The 21,784-nt window shown below is 39.6% G+C and overlaps 1 protein-coding gene across 3 annotated transcripts in view; it reads left to right on the plus strand.

Moving 5' to 3' along the window:
• The window catches only part of LOC149162357 (putative AMP deaminase), a 307,854-nt gene that overhangs the window by 110,756 nt on the left and 175,314 nt on the right, over window positions 1-21,784 (plus strand). For all 3 annotated transcript variants that reach the window (XM_089437233.1, XM_089437234.1, XM_089437232.1), the window contains exons 4-9: window positions 19,844-20,022; window positions 20,262-20,313; window positions 20,527-20,654; window positions 20,882-21,061; window positions 21,224-21,291; window positions 21,393-21,535. In XM_089437233.1, coding sequence (XP_089293359.1) covers window positions 19,844-20,022; window positions 20,262-20,313; window positions 20,527-20,654; window positions 20,882-21,061; window positions 21,224-21,291; window positions 21,393-21,535 — 750 coding nt within the window. The remainder of the gene's footprint in view (window positions 1-19,843; window positions 20,023-20,261; window positions 20,314-20,526; window positions 20,655-20,881; window positions 21,062-21,223; window positions 21,292-21,392; window positions 21,536-21,784) is intronic.

The raw sequence follows: 21,784 nt of genomic DNA on the forward strand, positions 1-21,784 counted from the left end.
AAAAAACTCTCCAAAAGAGATTCACAAGGCTCAAAAGGCCCATGACTTAGATGAGTTTGCAACTCTCTCCCAAGTGCTTATGGCCTCCCTAGAAATTAGTGTTTGGATAGCGTGAGGGGGTCCTGCATACACACGAGTGAGTAGTTTTCCAAAGCTTCTCCTCAAGCTCCTTGCTGCCCAATGCTCAAGCCTATGGGCTGCAAAACACAAAAAAAATACCAATTGTCAGTGTGAAATTAGGAAAAAGAAACCAAAACTAAACTTAGAATTTAATTTACAAAGTACTAGCTCAAGTAATAGGAGTGAACCCCCATACTTGCCTAGCTTTAGAAATGACTTTTGAATATGAGATATAACTTTGAAAGAACTAGAACCAAAGAAGTATTTTGAATTTTAAATGGATGATCAAGTAGCTATAGACTAAGAAAACTCCTTTTTGCTTTTCGTTGGATGGAAAACTTGGAGCGAAAAAATCGCTGAGTCTTGGATTGCTGTGACTCTAGAAGTGAGTTGATCTAATTGAGATTTCTCCCACTTCTAGATGGATTCCTACACACAATACAAAATATCTTTCCTACACACTTGAACACGTATTAGTTTGCACAAGATTAGATCAATATAATGAATAAGATAAACCAAGCATTCCTCTTAAAATGAATTGGAAAACTTATCCCTAGAATGCTACTCTACATCAATTATATATGAAAAATAGCTTGCACACATCAATCCAAGCAAGATGGAAAACATAAACTAATATTAATTCAACATGCGAAAGAAATTAAACACAATAATAGTAGTATGAAAGGACATCACCTCATAACGCCAAGAGAACAGCAGCCAGATAGCCCCAAAGTTTTGATTATATTAAGTATGCAAGTACAAAATGACAGAGTTTCTTCAAGCCCAATAGCTTATTGCGTCATACAATATGACTCTATTATATAGAGAGTTGGGAGCAAATCCCAATGAAGAATGACAATGACAAATGACATTGGAGCCAATCCCAGTGTAGAAGTGATTAAACAAGTGGCATGAGGTGACAATCGCAAAGAGAAATTCGAATTTGTTGAATAGAGCTACAATGCCAAGTGTAAAAATCGAATTCTAACAAGTGGACATCATTTTCTTCTTCCCTTATGTGCCAATTCGAATTTTATGACAGAATGACAAATTTATATGGGTGGTAACCCATGTGGGGACAATTTCCCACAAAAATATCCACCAAATATTCTCCGAAATCCTTCAAAACGTGCATTCACTTCACAAATTCGAATTTCCAAATAAGCAGTTTTCTCTTTTAATGCCAGAAATTCAATTTTATATGAGCACGTCCTTTCCTTGATTTTAGGAGTCCACATAACCTTGGGACTTCACTTTAACTCCCCCATAATTTTCCACCTCATTTCGACAACATTTAGCATGTGTGGATATTTATTTTTTTCCATTTATTTAATTTCTGGCTTAATTAATTGCCAGACTTCGCACTAAACCTAGGAAAAATGAGTTTTGAGGGTTCAAAACACATTTTTAACCCATCAAAGTGTGTCATAGTAAAAGTTGAGGGTGAGAGGTGCAAATTTCATTACTCATACCCCATACAACTTTTATAGACATCACTTATTACATTACAAATACAATTTTATTACCAATTTCCGCAGTGCGGAAAATCTAAAAAATTAAAAAATGACTATCTAGACCTAACCAAATTCCACGATTTTTTTTTGTGTGATCTAGTTTGGTAATATACATCGACTCTAGACACTAAGATGTGTTAGGGGTTCAACCTTCAAACCGTCACCCCAATTTTGGGGTAAAACGTGAGTGAGAAAACCTAGAAAATTATCTGCTTCTAAAAAAGAAAGGATAATTAACCAGATAAAAAAACACTCCATGGTGTACTCCTTTGCTGATCGAATCCCAACATTCTAGGCCTGTTACAGACTAAAAAACTCATCATTACTAGTATCACTTATTACAATTCCCCGCAAGGTGTGGAATCTGGTTACAAGAAAGATGATAAGAACATAAAAGTAGAGTTAAAAAACTTTGTTGACTGATGATATCTGATGGTACAAGTGTCATTTGGATGATACTTGGGCATGGAGTCTTTATATAATCATCAGGTGCCACTCCAGTGGGCAACGAGACCCAATGAGCTATCTATACAAGGTGGGGTCGACATCCTTGTCATTTGTTGCATCTATCTTCTTCCATTTGGTAATCATGGGTGTAGGCATGGGTTTGCAATCCTGCATTCTCAACCTCTTCATAATATTTGTAGCGTATCTCCCTTGCCCAAGGAAGATCTCCGCATCCTCTTGCCACACCTCCAATCCTAGGAAATAGTGCATCAACCTCAAATCCCTCATGTCAAATTCTGCTGCCAGGTTCCTCTTGTAATCCTCTATCAGCCCTAATGAACCTGTCAAGAATAGATCATCAACATACAAAACTAGAATGAGGGGCTCATCCTCTACCATCAAATAGTAAAGGTTTGGATTTGCATCACTCTTGACGAACCCCATCTACTGCAAGTAAGTGTCAATTCTACCATACCATACCTTGGGAGCTTGCTCGAGTCCATATAGAGCCTTCTTCAATTTGCGCACATGCGTACGCCTCTCCTGAGTTTCAAAGCCCTCTCGTTGTTCTATGTAGACTTCCTCCTGTATCACTTCGTTCAAGATGGTTGTCTTGACATCCATCTGGTGAATCTACCATCCCATCTAAGCTGCTAGAGATATAACTGACCAGATAGAAGTGTATCTGGCAACTGCGGTGAAGGTTTCCCCATTATCTATCCCTACCTTTTGTGCATACCTCTTTGCCACAAACCTAGTCTTGTACTTTCTATGAAAATTCCTAGTCCAAGGAACCCCCACTGTAGAAAAAACTGAATTTACTTCTCCTACTTGATTCTAATAATTATCAAGTTATTTTCTGAATATTGAAGCAAATTACTTCTGCAGCCTACACTACTTTAAATTTGATTACATGAAACAAAAATCTGAGCAAAGAACAAGATACATAGGACATAGTTATTTTTGGACAAAATCGTCCCTGGAAAATCCCAATGCAGGAAAAACGGTGCAGCAGCTCTGAGGGTTTTCTATTATTAAGCAGTAATTTTGAATACAATGTTGGATGCCCTCCTGAAAAATCCAGTGACAGAGAAAATATAATGGCGGAAAACTGAGTGAGTTTTACGTCACTTCACCCGACAGATTCCGATTGATCTGACAACAAAACTGGCTAACCCCGACTACCTCTGCGCTGCACCTGCATAGGCCTTACAGGATCTGCGTCAGCTCTGCACTGTCTCTTTTGCCTACTTCGTCAACCTTCCCAAATGTTCCAACAGTTCCCCAACAGTTCTGACTTTCTGCGTGAGGGCAGCTACTGCTTCTGCGCTGGCCCTTCTGGCTCTACGTCAGGCCTATGTGGGCCCAGATTAGCCCAACGTCAGTCCTTCTAGCTGCTGCTCTGCCTCCACTAGCTTCTCTCCATCTCTTTGTCAGTACTCCCGAACTATCCCTACCCCTCTGTTGCAGAATGATCACCTAGTTCGAATCCTCAGCTTCCTAGCCCCAGAAATCGAACTCCAGATCAATTAGTTCTCTCCATGTGTGTTTCTAAATGAACCCCAAGCCTCCTTATACTTTTCTCGTTGAGACTTCAACGACTGAGATCAGGTCTCTAATCAACAACTAAGATTAATTCTTGACTTGATCCTCTTTCTAGAACATTCTCACCCATATTTTAATTAATACCCATTAATACTTTAATTTTCCTAAGTTGAGACTTAGGAACACCATTAAAAAATTAATTATTTTAATAAAATACAATCCTGCTGGAATTTCACCAAACAGTTTCTAGGTTATTTAGAACTCATGCGCCTTAGCTTCTCCACCAATTTTCATGGCTAGAGCACATTCGATGCTACAAAAAACTAACACTTTCCACACTGTTGTCTGCTGCATATTTGATCTTATAGATCTAACTCGAACCTACAACTGATCTGTATTTTGGCCTGGGCACTACCTACCAAACATCATTCGCCATGATAGAGATATACTCTTCTACCATGGCATCTATCCACACCTGATGCTGTGCAATCTCCTTAAAGCTGGAAGATTCTGCATCCTGAGCTACCAATGCCTGGTACCTGACAAGTTGTCTGCGCTGTCTCTTACTTGTCCTAGGAGTTCCAATAACCTCCTCTGCATCTCTTTATGTCTGATGAACCTCTCTGTTGGCTCGACCACTAGTTGTGGGAGGTTCTGCCATTACCTGCTCATCCTATCTCTGTTGCTCCATCTGTTGAGGACTCTCCAGATTTCCTGCACCTGAGGAAACACTGGTACTGGTCATAGTACTTGACCCTTGTGACTGCCCCCTTGCTTGTCCCACTAGTTGCCCCTACTGTTGGACTAAAGGAGGTTCTTCTGACTGATTCTGATCCCTTGCAGGCATCTCACGAGACCTCTTGAAAGCTCGGTCCTCCATGAACTTCACGTGCCTTTTCTTGAAATTTCTAAGTCTAACCCGTTAGAAATTCTTCTTGCATTATCTGGTTTATTTCAACTACTTGTTTAATTTCTTAACAAGCTATTTAACCATATAAATACTAAAAATAAACACAAATGCAGTCTCAACCATCAACAAATCATCAACTAAAAGAATAGACAAACACACAAGGGACACCGTTATTTTTGGACAATCGTCCCCAGAAAAACCCAACTTGGGAAAACAGGGGTCGCAGTTCTGAGGGTTTTATTATTAAGCAGCTTTCTTGATTACAACTAGGGTGCCAAATTGGCTCACCCAACAAAGATATCTATCTGGCAGTAATACGTCTCTTCGGAAGCAGATATTCAGCAAGTTTGCTCCACGAAATACTCTCCGACGCCCTCCTGGTCTCTACGTCAGCTCTCCTGGCCTCTGCGTCACTCAGAAGCCCCTTGCGTCAGCCTTCTACTGCTCCGCGCTAGCTCTCTAGCCCTCTGCGTGACCCACGCAGGCCTTGCTAGCCTCTGTGTAGTCACTCTATCCCTCTACGTGGCTCCTACTAGATCTGCGTAGCCTTCTCTGCCTCTGCGCTGGACCTTTGGCACTATTTCTGCCTCTCTGCTATGCATTCATTGCCCTTCGCTGCAACTCAGATCACTTGTTCGATTTCTCTCAGCAAACCCCGCTCCAGAAAATCTAACTGACTAATCAATCTTGGTGTATCTCTAACTGACCCTCAAGCCTCCTCTTATACTTTTCCTGTTGAGCCTTCAATGGTCAAGATTAAATCCCTAATCAATGACTAAGATTAGATTTGTCTTGGTCCATGTCATTTAGAACCTTCTCACCTAGTTTTATATTAATACCCATTAATATTTTAATTTTCCTAAGTTTAGACTTAGGAACTCCATTAAAAATATTAATTATTTTAATATCTCTTTAACCGGGTGGAATTTCCCCAAACCATTTTTGGGTCTTGGAGATCTCATGTGCTTTAACCTCTTCACCAATTTTCATAGGTAAAGTGCATCTGATGCTATCCCAAATCAACACTCCTTCTTAGCGAGGAATGTGCTCTAGTAATGCTCCACCACTAAACATTACCCTGATCATTCGACACTGGTACTTGTTCTGATGCTTGGCCTACTGCCCAACATCCTCTACATTGTTGCCTCCTATACTATTGCCCATGGCTCTGCCACTGCCACTGCTACATCTGTACTGCAACTCCCTTTGCATCCGTGCTACTGCTGGTCCTTCCTCCCAACACTGCATTTGCACTGTAGTTCTCTCTCATCACGCTGCATCGTGCTACCCATAGCACTACCACTGCTAATCGTTGCACTGCAACTCAGTTATTGAGAAATAAGTAACAGATCTACCCAACTACTTACATCCTTGTCAGCATGGAACCCTCCTGATGCTGAAGTTACCTTTGTTGCTATCTGGTGCCTTTTCTGCTACCTTTGCGCTGCTGCAAGCACCTCTGTGCCTCTTGCATTGCTGCAACCACCTTTGTGCCTCTCGCACTGTTGCAACCACCTTTGTGCCTCTTGCACTGTTGTAACCTTCACTGTGCTGCTACAGACTTCTGCACTCTAACACTGCCTTGTCGCTCCATCCGCATCTTGTTCCACCTGACATCCGTCATCCTGTTATTGTCATTCGGGGATCCCATAGCCGGATATGATCCAAGAGTTTGGGTACCTCAAGGACCCTGCCCCACATCTTCTGTAGTCCTGTTGACTACAACTCAATGTCACCCCACCTCTTCTCTAGAGGGGCATGAGCACTCATGGCAAAATCGTCATCCGTCTCGACTTCTTTATTCGCCTTAGCCGAAGCTGCCTTGGAGTCAAAAGCCTCTCCCTTATCCTTCTTTCTGGGACACTGGGTTGCATAATGACCTAGCTCCCCACAATGGAAGCACTTTATCTTGGAGATGTCCTTCTTTCTCTTCCCCTGTTGTCTTGCAGATTCCAGAGATGCATCCTCCTCCTCCTCTTTCTTGATTCGACCTCCTTTGCTGCTACTTCCCGCCTTGGTCAACCATCTGATCTCTTCTTGGCGAAGAGCTGCCCACATCTCTTCCCACCCTGGAAAATTAGCTGTGCACAAAATGCTTTGGACAAATGTCTCCTTCTCCTCGGAGGCTGTGTTGACCACTACGTGTCAACTACCCATAGCAGTACACCCGCTTTTTCACAAAAGGGATAGCGCTTGATCGATATGTCCGTGCCATTTGACTGTCATCATCAGCCCGATCATATTATGTTGTAAACCCAGTCTGCATGTGTAAATTGTAAATAATCTTAGCAGATTTGTGTCATATGTATTTGCCTAGATAAACCTAATCTTCTAGTGATGATCTATGTTCTGGAAGGTTTTTTGTCTCACCGATCCATGATCGGCAGAGTTTTCCTTCAGCCTAACCCCAAAGCCGGAATGGATTTTGTCATTAGAATCTTAGGGGAATCCTAGTGTGCTAGGTCGAGTCTATGTAAAAGTAATTTGGAAATAATCCTAACTATCTGGTTAGGTTATTACAGATTGCTTGATCTGCTAGATTATATTTGTATCATAGAACTGGGTGGTCTATGTCAAATGGGTTTTCCTCCCTTGAGATCAATGTGGAAAAAGTCGAAGTCGGGATTAATTCGGCAAGGGTCCAAAAGTTGAAAAACTCGTCAAAGTCGGGAGTTTTTTGAAAAAGTCGGCAAAAAGTCGGCAAAATTAAAAAAACACAAAATTATTCATTTTTATTTTATTTTATTTAACATCTAGAGTATCCACAACATCAAATAAATGCATTTCCACATAAACATGTAAAGAAAGCTAATATATAATATGTATATGAAGTCTAATGCTACATCACATATCAAAATAGTGAATCAACTCCTGAATTTTGGGTCCTGTCTGAGTCTCAACTCTAAAGAGTCAAAAAATAAATGTATATCATGAGTCATCTAAAAGTCATCAAGTAATCAGTCACTGAGATCCTCTTCCCCTTTTAATTTTTGTTTCCGCTAATTGTATTAAGAAATAAGTCATGCATTTATTCAGTAGATTGTAATCTGCTTGGGTAATAAGGTGTCAGGTGGTAGGTCCAATGAAAATTAACAGTGAGTATCACAGTAGATGTGAAAATTAATGTTTGGTGACTCCAAGCTGCTTATTTTCTGAGAAAACAGTAGATGTCAGATTACTAACCTAGCCTTGGCATCTATTATTTAAAAACTCATGGAGGTAAAATCCACTTCTGATACATAACCTTTGCCCACATTTACAGGGAGTTCACCACTAAAGAAGATTCCCTTTCAAAACGTGCTCTCATTGCAGGAAGGATCTTTGTTGTCACAAGATTTCACAGGTACTTTGTTCCTGTCTGAAAAATGGGTTCTTTTTTGAGGCACTGGTTTTGTTTTTTTCGAACAGGTTGTTGCTATTTGATCTTCATGACCTCCTCTTTGTTGTTTCTTCTGAAAGCATTCAACAACTGTAACAATGTTTTTGATGGTGTGGGGTTCTTTCTACGAAAGACTATTGTATGCCTGTCCTTTTGGTACTTTTGTAATCTTTTGAAGGGGCAGTGGCTGTTAGAGTTTGGATCACTAAAAGCCTGGAGGCTTAGCCAATGTATACTTTGCTTTCTAACTAGAAATATGAAGTATAAAGATTTGTTTTTCCTTGGAAAACAAAAACATATCTTAACCTCAAAACTAACAGATTACAAATGAGACTGCTATGCTCGCAAGAAGTATGACAAACAATACAATGCAATAACTTGAAAATGCATGGATGGAAGCTTCAATTTACAGTTTTTTCACCTTTGTGGCCTTTTTATCCGCAGCCTGGGAAGGGAGGTTGACTTTTTGGGTCAACTCCTGATTAAATCGGGAGTATAAGGAAAAAATCAAGATTTTTTCCTTTGTCAAAAAGTCGCCAAAAAGTCGAGGGATTAAATCGTTTAGTTCAAAAAATCGCGCTTTTAGGATTAAATCGGGATTTTTTCCAGACTTTTTCCACACTGCTTGAGATGTAAAAATGTAAAAAATCATGATGTAAAGTGTCTTGAGGGTTAGAAAATGTTTTATCCCCTCATAAGTCCTAGGTCCTAGGTGATTTTTCCAAAGGCTAAGTTCGAGGGACCAATAAAAATAATAAAAAATATAAATAATAATAAAATTAAAAAATTAAAAAATTAAAAAATAATTAAAAAAAAATAAAAAATAAAATAAAATAATAAATATTTTTTTAAAATAAAATAAAATAATAAAATAATAATAAATCAAATTTTTGAGGAAATAAATGCAAAATTTTAATTTTTAATATATTTAAAATTTTGACGGATGAGAATAAAAGAGATTTTGATCCTCATCGACGGTCGAGATCACTTTGATATGGATCACTCGAACTAGCCGTTGGGAATTTTTCCTTTAAATGGGGGGTCAGTTGTCCATTGAGATAATTCGATTTGTGAGTCTTGTGCTAAAGAAAGCTCTCTTGTAGTGATTTTTCATGCGCAATAAAGAAAGACTTTGGGGTTGAAATCTTGCTGGTGTTACTCTTCCGGAAATGCTGTAAGATGTTTTATTTCTGTGCATGATTTTAATTTCAGCCATTGATGATAGCTTTATGAAGAGTGATTTTAAACACAGGTATCTTGTTTAGTTGCTAGGGTTTGAATGGTAGTTAAATTTCTGAATATGATGGCAGGTATCTCCATTAGATCTGGATTTTAGTATCATTTTCTCCCTCTTTGTTAATGGTTGAAGTAAGTTGTGTAGGAAAATCTTGATTTTGAGATCATCGGGCGTTTGGGGAAGTTCTCAGCTGAACCAACCAACTCCCGAAAAAGCATTTTCTGAAGAGCCCAGCCAGTTTTGATCCCGGGCTTATCATTTGAATTTTTCTTGTGAATGCATGAAGGGTTTTCTGAAGCATCTCTTGTTAAATTTAAAATTTTGAAAATATTTCTGTGGCATACTGATAAATCTGGCTATTTAGAGCCTTTAAATTGTGAATACTGTAATTATTTAGCTGGTTTTGGGGTTTTTAGTTTTGTTTCTTGCACATTTTATTTCTGGGTGTTCGGTTTTTGTTATTGCAGGTTGCAGGTCGGCAGAGAACATTTTGTCTGAAGCCAGATCTAGGCCCTGGAGGGTAAGATTTGGCCTCAGGATCAGCTCTGGCAGGAATATTTACTTCAGATTTGGAAATTTCTTGTGAGGTTTTCATCAACGAAATCTGAAGCAAAAAGATTCAATTTTTTTTAAGGTTTCTGAAGAATCATGGGGGTTTTCCAGGCTATCTGTTTGCTGCCTGGGATTTCATTTTGGCAGAAATTTTCGAATTTTTTTTTTTATGCTGTTGCATCCTGGGGTTTCATTTCATAGAAAATTTTTCGAATTTTTTTTAGACAAGTTGTGGGATTGCTGTTTCACCCCCACGCGTTTTCTCTCCCCATTCTCACGCTGCTCCAAAACCTGCTTCATTTTCAAGCTGCACTCCTTACGCTGTTATTCAAACTCCTTTCCCATGCAGTTTCCTCATCGAAAATCTTTCATCCTGCGTATTGTCTCATCCCTCTCTATGTATCCATTCTAGCACCCTCGTCCTCCAACCAGCTAGCAGATCCTTCAATTTGCGTCCAATCTGCCTACACGCTGCCCAAATCTACGTGGTCCCAATCCCTTTCCGCATTTTCCATTTCCATCGATGCAACATCCGCAAACGCTCAACCTACAGCCTCATTCGCTCTGTTCCCTCACGCAGCTACCCGTATCTACGTCCATCAATCCATTGTAGCTCCATCGATCGTCCTATCGCTGCAAACCCTCCTCCCGTGAGCTTCGTTCAGCTTCTTGCATTTTTTTCTGCCCTGGACTTGCATAAAACCCCATCCCCTTTTGTGTCTCCTCTTGCTTGAGCTCATCTCCATCCCATCGCTCCACCATCGAGCCGCCATCAACCTGCAATAGCAAAACAACAAATGCACTTTCAATTTTTTTTTTATGCGTGAGGGGATTTAGCTCTTGTATTTTTATTTCTTTTGTTTTATGCATAGTTAGGGTTAGCATAGTTTATTTTTATTATGATATATGCGTTGTTTAAGTTTTAGTTTAAATAGATTTCAATTTTGTTTTATGTATATATTTATTAATTTTAACATAAAAAAAAAAATCTCTGTTTTGAATTCCTTTTTATTAAAAAAAAAGAAAATCATAATTTTTTTTTTCAGATTTTAGTTTAGATTATTATTTTGGTTTTAGGCTAGGTTAGATTTTTTTATTTGATTTAGACTTGGAGTTTTATTTAGTTAAGATTTGAATTTTATAAATTTTCATATAGATTAGGTGTTAGTTTTTATTTTGATATCTTTTAACTTAGCTTTTAATCTTTAGTTTTAGTTTAGTTTAGTTTCATATAAAATAATAATAATAATAATAATAATAATAATAACAAATAAATAAATAAAAATAATAAAAATATATATAAAAAATTTTTTTTTTTTTTGAAAAAAGACTAATTAAAAATTGAAAATTCCTTTTGATGTCTTTTCTTTGTTGTGGGATTAATATTTGTCATTTTTATATAGTTAAATGCGCTAAAGTTTTACCTGAAGATTAGCTATTTGAAAGTGATGAATCATTTTATGAACTGGTTAGCATTTGAATTTCATGGTTGAATAATGAATTTTGATCCTTTGAAGTTTAATTTCTAGAGCTCTGTGCATCTTTTGAACATCTTACATCTGGTGAAATCAATCATTGCTTGGATTATATAATGCTCGTTACATATTGGAAATTTTGTAAATATTTTTCAAGCAATCATTAAATCACTTCATAAGCAGCAACAACTAATTAATTACTTGGTTTTCATTAACTCCATAAGGCACTGGTCTTAAGCATTTAAAGATCTAATCAAATTCTAAAATCGATCAAGTGTTTTCCCTTGCTGTGTCTCCCAAGTCAGCTGATTCCCAGTTGGTCTTCTTTTATCCCTTAGGGTCTACCCCCTGTAGCCTGCTATAGGGAGATGGCTTACACGGAGAGATCGGGGATCAAGGTGACAGCCCCCGGTCTGAGCGTTGTCGCGCTGCCTAGACAATCTGTGCGACAACAGGCTGCATTCAGGGCGTTCCTCACCGTGAACTCCTATCCGGCGTGGCCCCTATGGAAATAAGTTGGTCCCAAATCTCCTGCAACCTATTGAGGTATAGATCTATCTGCTCCCCCTTCTGCATCTAATACGACTGGAGCTGATTCTCTAGTAGCATCTTCCTCTGCACGAAAGTGCCCTAATACAATGTCGTCAAGGTACCCTAAATTTCCTTTGCCACATTCTTCTCGGCAATATGCTGAACTACATGATCCTTGAGCCCATCAAGGATTATGCACTTTACCTTGGCCATTGCATCCTCATACCTTTCATTATCAGCTGGGTTGACTGGGGTGTTCTCAAGGCGAAGCCCTTGACGCGATGTCTATCCAGAACAAATAGGATCCTGGCCTTCCAGATGACAAAGTTGGATGCCTCGTCCAACCTGTCCTGATCCCTCAGTCCGTTCATTACCATCTTCGCTCTTCTCTTTGACTCCCTCTGAGTCTCGACTTCCCTCCTGGAAGTTCTCTCATAGAATCCCTTTGAGTCTCGATTTCCCTCCTGGAAATCCTCTCTTTGACTCCTTTTGAGTCTCAATTTCCCTCTAGAAATCCTCCTGATAACTGTCGAACCGCTCCTCTTCGATCTCCTTTGCTTCTGCAACACTGATCTGGATTTCTTGGCTAGAAATCCGCCTAGGTAGCAATTCCCTCTACCTTGGTTTTGTCTCGTTAGGTACTATTCTTCTTTGACAGCAACATCAGCCCACCAAGTCTTCACAATCCACAATCTGCCCACAGCTCCCTAGGCCCCAACAACTAAAGAAACTGAGCCTCTTAGCTCTGCGCAATCTTGGCAAGGCTGAATCGCTCCTCTGGCCAACAACGTCAAGCATACCTGACTGAGTAGGATGACATGGCTCTTCGTGAGCCTCTTCTGCCTCTCTCTACCTTTGCACCTGGCCCTCTATCTGGATCGAAATGATGACGCAGGCCCTTTGCGTCACTCCTTCACTACTCCCTTCTGCTTAGGAACAACTCTATCTCTCGGGACAACTGTTTCTGCAACAAATTTTCTGATTTCAGCTAGTGTCTTCAATTCTCCTGGGATCTGTAATACTCTGATACCATGTTGAAATTTCTAAGTCTAACCCGTTAGAAATTCTTCCTGCACTATCTGGTTTATTTCACATACTTGTTTAATTTCTTAACAAGTTATTTAACCATATAAATACTGAAAATGTTGATTTGGGGTAGCATCGGATGTGATCTAGCCACGATATTTGGTGGAGAGGTTGGGGCACATGAGATCTCCAATACCCAAAAAGGGTTTGGGCAGATTCTAAACAGATAAGGAAATATTAAAATAATTAATATTTTTAATGGAGTCCCTAAGTTTTAACTTAGGGAAAATAAAATATTAATGAGTATTAATATGAATCTGTGTTAGAGTGGTCCAAAAGACATGGATCAAGCCATATCTAATCTTAGCCGTTTATTAGGGACTTAATCTCGGCCGTTGAATCGTCAACAAGAAAAGTATAAGAGGAGGCTTGAGGGTCACTTGGAGAACACACCAGAACACACCAGATGATCAGTGATTCTATTCTCTAGAGTGGGGTTTGCTAAGAGAGATAGAATCATTGATTGGAAGAGCAGTTGAGGGGCATTGAGTATAGAGGAACAGAGAAGGCAGAGATTGTGTCGGGAGAGCAGCGCAACAGCCAAGGAGGGTGACATAGAGCCAGCAAGGGCTCATGTAGAGGCAGCCAAGTGCTGCGCAGAGTACCAGAGGAGCCAGCGTAGCTGACGCAGAGGCTCCCAGAGCTGACGTAGGGCCTCCTAGGGCTGACGCGGGCCAAGAAAGGCTGACGCAGGGCCAACGTGAGACAGAGAGGGGCTGACGCAGTCCAAATTGGGCAGACGCTGGGGTTGCAGGAGCAGTTTTGTACTGAGGATCTATTGGAAGGGTTTTTCGGGGTTTCAGCCAGGAGATTTCTCTCAAACTGTGAGGTATAGTTGCTAAGGAAATTCTCTGTTGGGTAGGCCAGTTACGACACCCAGATTGTACTCTGATATTGCTTAATAAGAAAACCCTCAGATAGCTGCACCGATTTTCCCGCATTGGGTTTTTCCGGGGACATTGGTCCAAAAATAATGGTGTCATGTGGTGTGTTTGTTCTTGTTTCTTTTAGTTGCTGATCTGTAATATGTTGAGCATGCACTGGTGTTTATTTTCAGTATTTACTTTGTAAATAACTTGTTAAACAAAAATTAACAAGTAGGTAGGAATAAATCAGAAGAAATGCATGAAGGGTTTCTAAATTAAGTAAACTTAGAAATTCCAACAGAAAATAAACACAAATGCAGTCTTAGCCATCTACAGATCATCAACTGAAAGAATAGACAAACACACAAGGGACATCGTTATTTTTGGACAATTGTCCCCGAAAAACCCACCTTGGGAAAACCAGTGCAACAGTTCTAAGGGTTTTATTATTAAGCAGCTTTCTTGAGTACAACTAGGGTGCCAAACTAGCTCACCCAACAAAGATATCTATATGGCAGTAATACCTCTCTTCGGAAGCAGATATTCAGCAAGTCTGCTCCATGAAAAACTCTCCGACGCTTCTCTGAAGCTCTGCGTTAGCCCTCCTGGCCTCTGCATCACTCAGAAGTCCCTTGCGTCAGCCTTCTGCTGTTTTACACTGGCTCTTTGGCCCTCTGTGTCACCCATGTAGGCCTTGATAGACTCTGCGCAATCACTCTGGCCCTCTGCGTGGCTCCTGCTAGCTCTGCGTAGCCTTCTCTACCTCTGCACTGGACCTTTGACACTATCTCTGCCTCTCTGCTGTGCACTCACTACTCCTCGCTGCAACTCAGATCACTTGCTCGATTTCTCCTTAGCAAACTTCGCTCCAGAAAATCGAACTGACTGATCAATCTTGGTCTATCTCCAATTGACCCTCAAGCCTCCTCTTATACTTTTCCTGTTGATTCTTCAACGGCCGAGATTAAATCCCTAATCAACAGCTAAGATTAGATTTGGCTTGATCCATGTCATTTAGAACCTTCTCACCTAGTTTTATATTAATACCCATTAATATTTTAATTTTCCTAAGTTTAAACTTAGGAACTCTATTAAAAATATTAATTATTTTAATATCACTCTAACTGGGTTGAATTTCCCCAAACCATTTTTGGGTCTTGGAGATCTCATGTGCTTTAGCCTCTCCACCAATTTTCATGGCTAGAGCACATCCGATGCTACCCCAAATCAACAATGTGAGCTGAAGCTCCACTATCTATGTACCAGACTCCCTGTGAAGCTGATCCTGCTAAGCAAACAAATTCGTCTTCCAATCTGGAAGACAAATAGGAAGTCTCTTGAATGTCACTTTTTTCCATGGCTATACTGGAACAAATTTAGTCTGTTATTTCTCTTCTCCTCCTGACATGGATTTTGCTTTGCAACCTGCAGCAAAGCTCGCTGCGTCCAACCAATATTTTGCTCAGTGAAAACCTGAGCTGCAACTATTCCCTCTAACTGCTGGAATCACTAATCTGGCTAATTCGATTTTCTTGCCAACTGAAAAATCAATCTGCTACCCTAGCAACTTGAATTGCCTGTTCTGGGCTCTGTGTAGTGTCTCTGGGAATTTCAATCTCCTGCTCCCTTCGAACAACGAAATTCTTTTCTCTGCTTCTGAGCTTCTTGGCTAATCAATTAAGCTCTGATACCATGTGAAATTTTATCTATTGCAGCTACTGGAGATTATTACTCTAACTCAAAGATTAATTCTTCAATTTATTTACTACGACAAATAATGAATAAAATCACAACTGCTATTTTCACCATAAATATACTGTGGAAAATAAAATACTGGAAACTGAGAAATTCAAGTGCACACACAATAAAATTGACAATTATTTTTAGACAATTGTCCCTGGAAAAACCCAACTTGGGAAAACCGGTGCAGCAGATGAGGGTTTTATTATTAATGTTCAACAAAAATTTTGAGTACAATAATTTAGATGCCCGATTGGCAAGCTAATTTGAAGAAAACACTGGCAAAAATATTGTGAGATTTTTCTCTCACCCCACAGCTATTTTCTGCCTCTGAAATAGCTTCCTCAACCTCTACACTGAGATGCCTGCGACAACCTTTGCATAGTCCCTACGTTGGCCCTTTGAAGGTTTCAGCCTTTCTTCCTTCGACTCTTCCAGGAGTAGCCTTTGATTTAGAAGCTTCCCCCTTGCCCTTCTTCCGAGGGCACTGAGTGGCATAATGTCTCAGTTCCCCACAGTTGAAGCACCTGACCTTGGAGATGTCCTTCTTTTTCCTCTTGTACTACACTTGTTGTCTCGATGATGCAAGAGCTGCATCCTCTTCCTCCTCCTTCTTGACCTGGGCTCCCTTGCCGCTACTCCTTGACTTAGTCATCCTCCTGAGCTCTTCTTATCGAAGCGCTGCCCACATCTCCTCCCAACTGGAGAGAGTCGCTCTGCCCAAGATACTTTGGACAAAAGTCTCCCAGTCCTTGGTGACTGCATTTAGGGCAGTCTTGACCATGAACTCAGGATTTGGAGTAAACCCCACGGAAGTCAACTGGTCGCGAATCCCTTGCAATCTGAGAAGGAAGGGATCGATCTCTTCTCCCTCCTGCTTCTGGTAATGTCTCAATTGATTTTCGAATAGCATCTTCCGTTGGACGGAAGATCCCTGATACAAGGTGGGCAACGCCTCCCACATCTCCCTTGCTGTGTTCTTCTCAGCAATGTGTGGTACTACATGTTCTTTGACCTCGTCTAGGATCATGCACTTGGACTTAGCTTGGGCCTCCTCGTACTTCTAAAACGGATTAGCGTCGACTGACTTAGCAACTACCTTCAAGGCATAGTCCTTGATGTGATGTTTGTCTAGGATTTCCAGGATCTTGGCCTTCCAGATGAAAAAATTGGATGCGCCATGAAATCTGTCTTGATCCCTTGAACCATTCATTACCTCTCTGCTAAAAAATAGGACTGGTTCTCTTCTCCCTCTCCTGCTGTCAATTTGACAAGACTTGGATCTGGATTTATTTGGCGCAAGAAACCCTCTAAGGAACAAGCTCCTCTAGACTCCCTCTGACTCCTGATTTCCTTCACGGAAATCCTCCCGCCAACTGTTGAATCACTTCCTCTCCAATTCTCCTTTGCTACTGCAACCCGTATCTAGATTTCTTTGGCTAGAAATCTATCAAGGCAGTGACTCCCTCTACCTCGGCTCTGTCTCCATAGACACTGTTTTGCACCAACAGCAACAACATCCCACTAGCTCCTCAAATCGAATCTACACTACTCCTCCAGCTGTGGCAACTGATTGATTTGAACCTTTTTGGCTCTGTGCTGGCCCCGAGAGCTGACGCAATCACTGTGTGGGCTCCTCTTTTGCTCTACGTCACCCTCTGCAGGTTCGAAATGCTGACACAGGCATTACGTTAGACTCTGCATCACTCCTTTGGCTCTGTGTCACTCCTGCAACTGCTCCTTCGCCTCTGAAACAACGTTGTCACTCGGGATAACTGCTTCTCTACAACGAATTTTCTGGATTTTCTCGGCTGGTGTCTTCAGTCTCCTATGATCTGCAATCCTCTGATACCATGTGAAAAATTCTGAATATACACATCAGAAATCTTGCTGCAATCATTGGTTTATCATCTCCTACTTGTTCTTTACATTCAACAAGTTATTTAATTACTTAAACAGCGATGAAAACACTATTGTAGCCTACACATACATACAGATCATGAATTGAAATAAACTGAGACAATCACACAAGGGACACTGTTATTTTGGACAATCGTCCCCGGAAAAACACAATGCGGGAAAACTGGTGCAACATATGGAGGGTTTGTACTATTAAGCAGATTTCTGAATACAACTAGGGTGCCAAATCCAGCTCACCCAACAAAGAATAAAATCGACAGAAGTACCTCTATCCAGAGACAGATATTTTGGCAATCCAGCAATTGGATGATCAAACCCCACAGATGACAATGACTGTTCCCAGTGTTGGGCAACAATGGTTGTTCCAAGCTCTGCGCCGGAACTGTGTCACCTCCTCTAGGAGTTGTGTCACGCTCCCAGTGAGCCTCCCTTGCTCAGAAGTCGATATGCTGAACTGCTGCTCTCTCTGCCCCACAAAAAACCCCAACGCTACCTCTAAGGACCTGCGTCAACCCCTCTAGCTTCTGCGTCACCCTCTCTAGAGCTACGCTGTCTCTCTGACTACTGTTCTGCCTCTCTGTTATGTATCCTCGGCCTTGGACTAAAGTCCCTTTGCCAAACTGCCCCTCTCACTGCAACTCAGATCACTTAGCTCGACTTTCTCAGCAAACCACGCCCTAGAAAAATCGAACTCTTTGATCTCTTGGTGTATCTCCAACTGACCCTCAAGCCTCCTCTTATACTTTTCCTGTTGATGAATCAACGATCGTGATCTAATCTCTAATCAATAGCTAAGATTAAAACAGGCTTGATCCTCGTCACTTAGAACCTTCTCACCCATATTTTTATTAATACACATCCATATTTTTATTTTCCTAAGTTGACTTAAGAACTCATTAAAAATGTTAATTATTTTAATAACTCCTCATCTGAGTGGAATTGCTCCAAACGATTTCTGGGTTCTAGAGATCTCATGTGTTCTAGCCCCTCCACAAAATTTCGGAGCTAGAACACATCCGATGCTACCCAAAATCAACAATGCCATAGTCAATCCTTGGGCTAAGGGCAATCCCATTGAGGAATCCTCTCCAATGGGTTCTTGACCTTGCAATTTACCCTGATTGGCTGGGAAGATACCCATCTATCCAGATACTAGTTTCTTATTGAGCCATTATTCTAGGAAACTGACATAAGGAGGGTCATTCTTCTTGATATCTTCTCGTCCTAACATTCCCTTCACTCCATTGTCGTTGAACATTGGCACTGGTCTTCACATCCCTTAATTGCCACTATTTTCCTTTTTTCCCTTAAAAATCCAATTAATTCTTTGGGGTTACTGGGGACATCACCTTATTTCGAATTCTTTATGCCCCATTGAATCTTAGGGGGGCCTTCCTTGAAGCTAGAGAATAGTCGGCCTAAAGAGGAAATGTAGGTTGCCGAGGTGACAATGGGTGACCTACCCAAGTTCCACTCAGATTGTACGACGTGGGTTGGATCTTTCATCAGTTTAATGTACAATTTGACCAATCGCAGGTCCATTTTTTAAAATCTAGGGTTTTTAATATTGTTAGCCTAGTCCACCTTTAAACAAGTATCAAACCTTGAGACGGCATTTGTAAGCAAACTGTCCTATGTTGTTAGAAAGTGAAAACTGCATATATATGTGTGTGTGTGTGTGTGTGTTTATTTATTTTTTACATTCCTTATAGTACAGAGCTTATTTCTCAATCCTATTTACATAATGATCCGGTCCATATGTTCTTGTAGCATTTTTGTAGAGAGCAATATTATATGCTTTAGAGAGTTTCTCCCAATGCTTCGTGGTTGCAATTATTTGTGAGTTCTATGAAATATTTATTTTTTGCTTGTCATGAATTTTTTAATGTTCTTGTAGAATATTTGTAGAAAGCAATATTATATGATTTAGAGAGTTTCTCCCAATGTTGCGGCTGCAATCATTTCTGCTTTCTATGAAATATTTATTTTTGCTTCTCATGATTTTTTTTTTAAACTGCACGAGATAATGCATCGAGTAGCAGCATTATGTACTGCAATTATATACTGTGTAACAGAATATGCTGCAATGACACTCATGCATTTTCTGGATAAAAATGCATGTAAAAGAGTAATATATAGATGTTTGTTGCAATCATTTTTCATGTTTTATGGGAAAAGTCGAATGGAGTTGTGTTGAGGGGTTTTCAAATTGATTGACTGATGATGGAGTTTGGAAGGAATGCATCCATTATTTGGTAAACACTTCTACTGTTTTGCAGAAAAAGAATCGATTTTATTACTAGTATTAAGAATATCTGTCAACAATCATGTTATAAAATGAATTCTGATTGTTGCATTTTGTGTAAGTGATGTATTTCTATCTCTCTATTTTATTGCCAATATTATCAATATCTCTAAGTGGTCATGTTATACCAAGAAACTTAATATCGCTTACATGATTAATGTATGTACAGTATCTAACTGTTTTTTTCTCGTGTGTTCTTATTAAAATGAATATCAGAACCACCATCTTCTGAAGAGGCGGAGGTCTGTTTGATGTTACAAGAGTGTCTTGCATTGCGTGAAATGTATGTCTTTCGGGAAAAAATTCCTCCATGGGAGAAGGAAGTTATAACAGATCCTGGCACACCAAGGCCAAACCCTGATCCATTTCTTTATGTACCTGAGGCAAAGACGGAGGTAAGAGTTCTGATCTGTAAACTGCTTAAGATGTACTACGTAAGAATTAAATCTTGCCATGAAAAAATTGAGATACGTTTTGCTATTCAGGCCATTAATTTTTTCGTTAGGAAAAAAATCGTTTTCTATAACAGGCCATGGTGGTGCCTTAAAATTAGCTTGGTAAATACTTCATCTTCTGTAATTGTTCATGTTCTTAAGGACGCTCAGTGACATCCTTGGTTGTCTGCTTCTTGCAGCATCATTTTCAGATGGAGAATGGTGTGGTTCAAGTTTATGCAAATAAAGATGGTAAGGAAAAAACCACTGTATTCTTTTTATTTGCTTTGCATGTGCTTTTGATTTTTTTTCTTTACTCCAAGCATTACAATTGCATCCTGACAGCATGTTGTGATTCACATCAAAGTTTCATCAACAAGAGGTTCTTGTTATTATCTGTTCAAGTTAAAATTCCTTGTTTCTTCAATCAAGAGCTTATGCTCCGCTGATCTGCATTTTTTTCAGCAAAAGAAACCCTTTTCCCAGTTGCCGATGCTACAACATTTTTCACTGATTTGCATCGTATTCTTAGAATGATAGCCCTGGGAAATGTCCGTACTCTGTGTCATCATCGGCTCCGTTTACTTGAGCAGGTAATTTATACTTATGACATGATTATAAAGTAGAACACCCTTCAAGAATAAAAGGCTTTTGTTCTTCAATAATATTTTGATATGATATCTGCTTGAATTAGGTTTTCTAGTTTAAATTATCATGTTCAATTTTATTGAATAAATTGGACTTTGTTACTTTCCTCTACCATATCCCTATGTGATTTACTATTTTTACAAAGCTTGATTCTTGTCACATTTTCTTGCAGAAGTTCAGTCTGCATCTAATGCTTAATGCAGACAGGGAGTTTCTAGCTCAAAAAAGTGCTCCGCATCGTGACTTTTACAATGTTAGAAAAGTTGATACTCATGTCCATCACTCCTCATGCATGCACCAGAAACATCTTCTGCGGTTTATTAAATCTAAGCTGAGGAAAGAACCTGATGAAGTAAGAATACAATGCAGCTACCCAAAAATTACTTTTGTTGTAAATGATGGAATAAGCTTGATGCAAGAAACCATCTCTGAAAAAGATTAGAAGATTTTTTGCATGGTTTCAAGTTTATGTATCTGACTCTAATTTTAATACATTATTTATTGTGTGGTGTAGGTAGTTATCTTTCGAGATGGCATTTATTTGACAGTAAAAGAGGTTTTTGAGAGCTTGGATTTGACTGGGTAAAGTTTGCTGTGCCGTTTGTATAAATTATATATATGACTTCAACATCTCCACTTCCTTTCAGAATTGACTGATTTTGTTTATTGGCGATGTGAAACAGGTATGATCTTAATGTTGATCTACTAGATGTACATGCAGACAAGAACACTTTTCATCGGTTTGATAAGTTTAATCTCAAGTACAACCCTTGTGGGCAGAGTAGACTCAGAGAAATTTTTCTAAAACAGGACAATCTCATTCAAGGTAATTTTTTGAATTTTTTTGTTCTGGAAGATGCTTATTCAATAAGATTTTTGAATGTTTGTAAGATATTTTGTTTCTCTTCCCTGCTTTTCTACATATGCTGTTTTTTATTGTAATACATAGTGCTTGAAAATTGTCTTTGTGATATTCCATTCTGGTGATTGCATGGGTGTTAACTACAACATGTTTCGAGTTGGCTAACATAATTAGCTTTTGAATGTTGGATTCACATGAAGTTATGAGCTTAGA

The sequence above is a fragment of the Pinus tabuliformis genome, chromosome 5_2, assembly GCF_031772625.1.
Source record: "Pinus tabuliformis cultivar Carrire ecotype Pingquan chromosome 5_2, CPIR1, whole genome shotgun sequence".
Lineage (NCBI taxonomy): Eukaryota > Viridiplantae > Streptophyta > Pinopsida > Pinales > Pinaceae > Pinus > Pinus tabuliformis.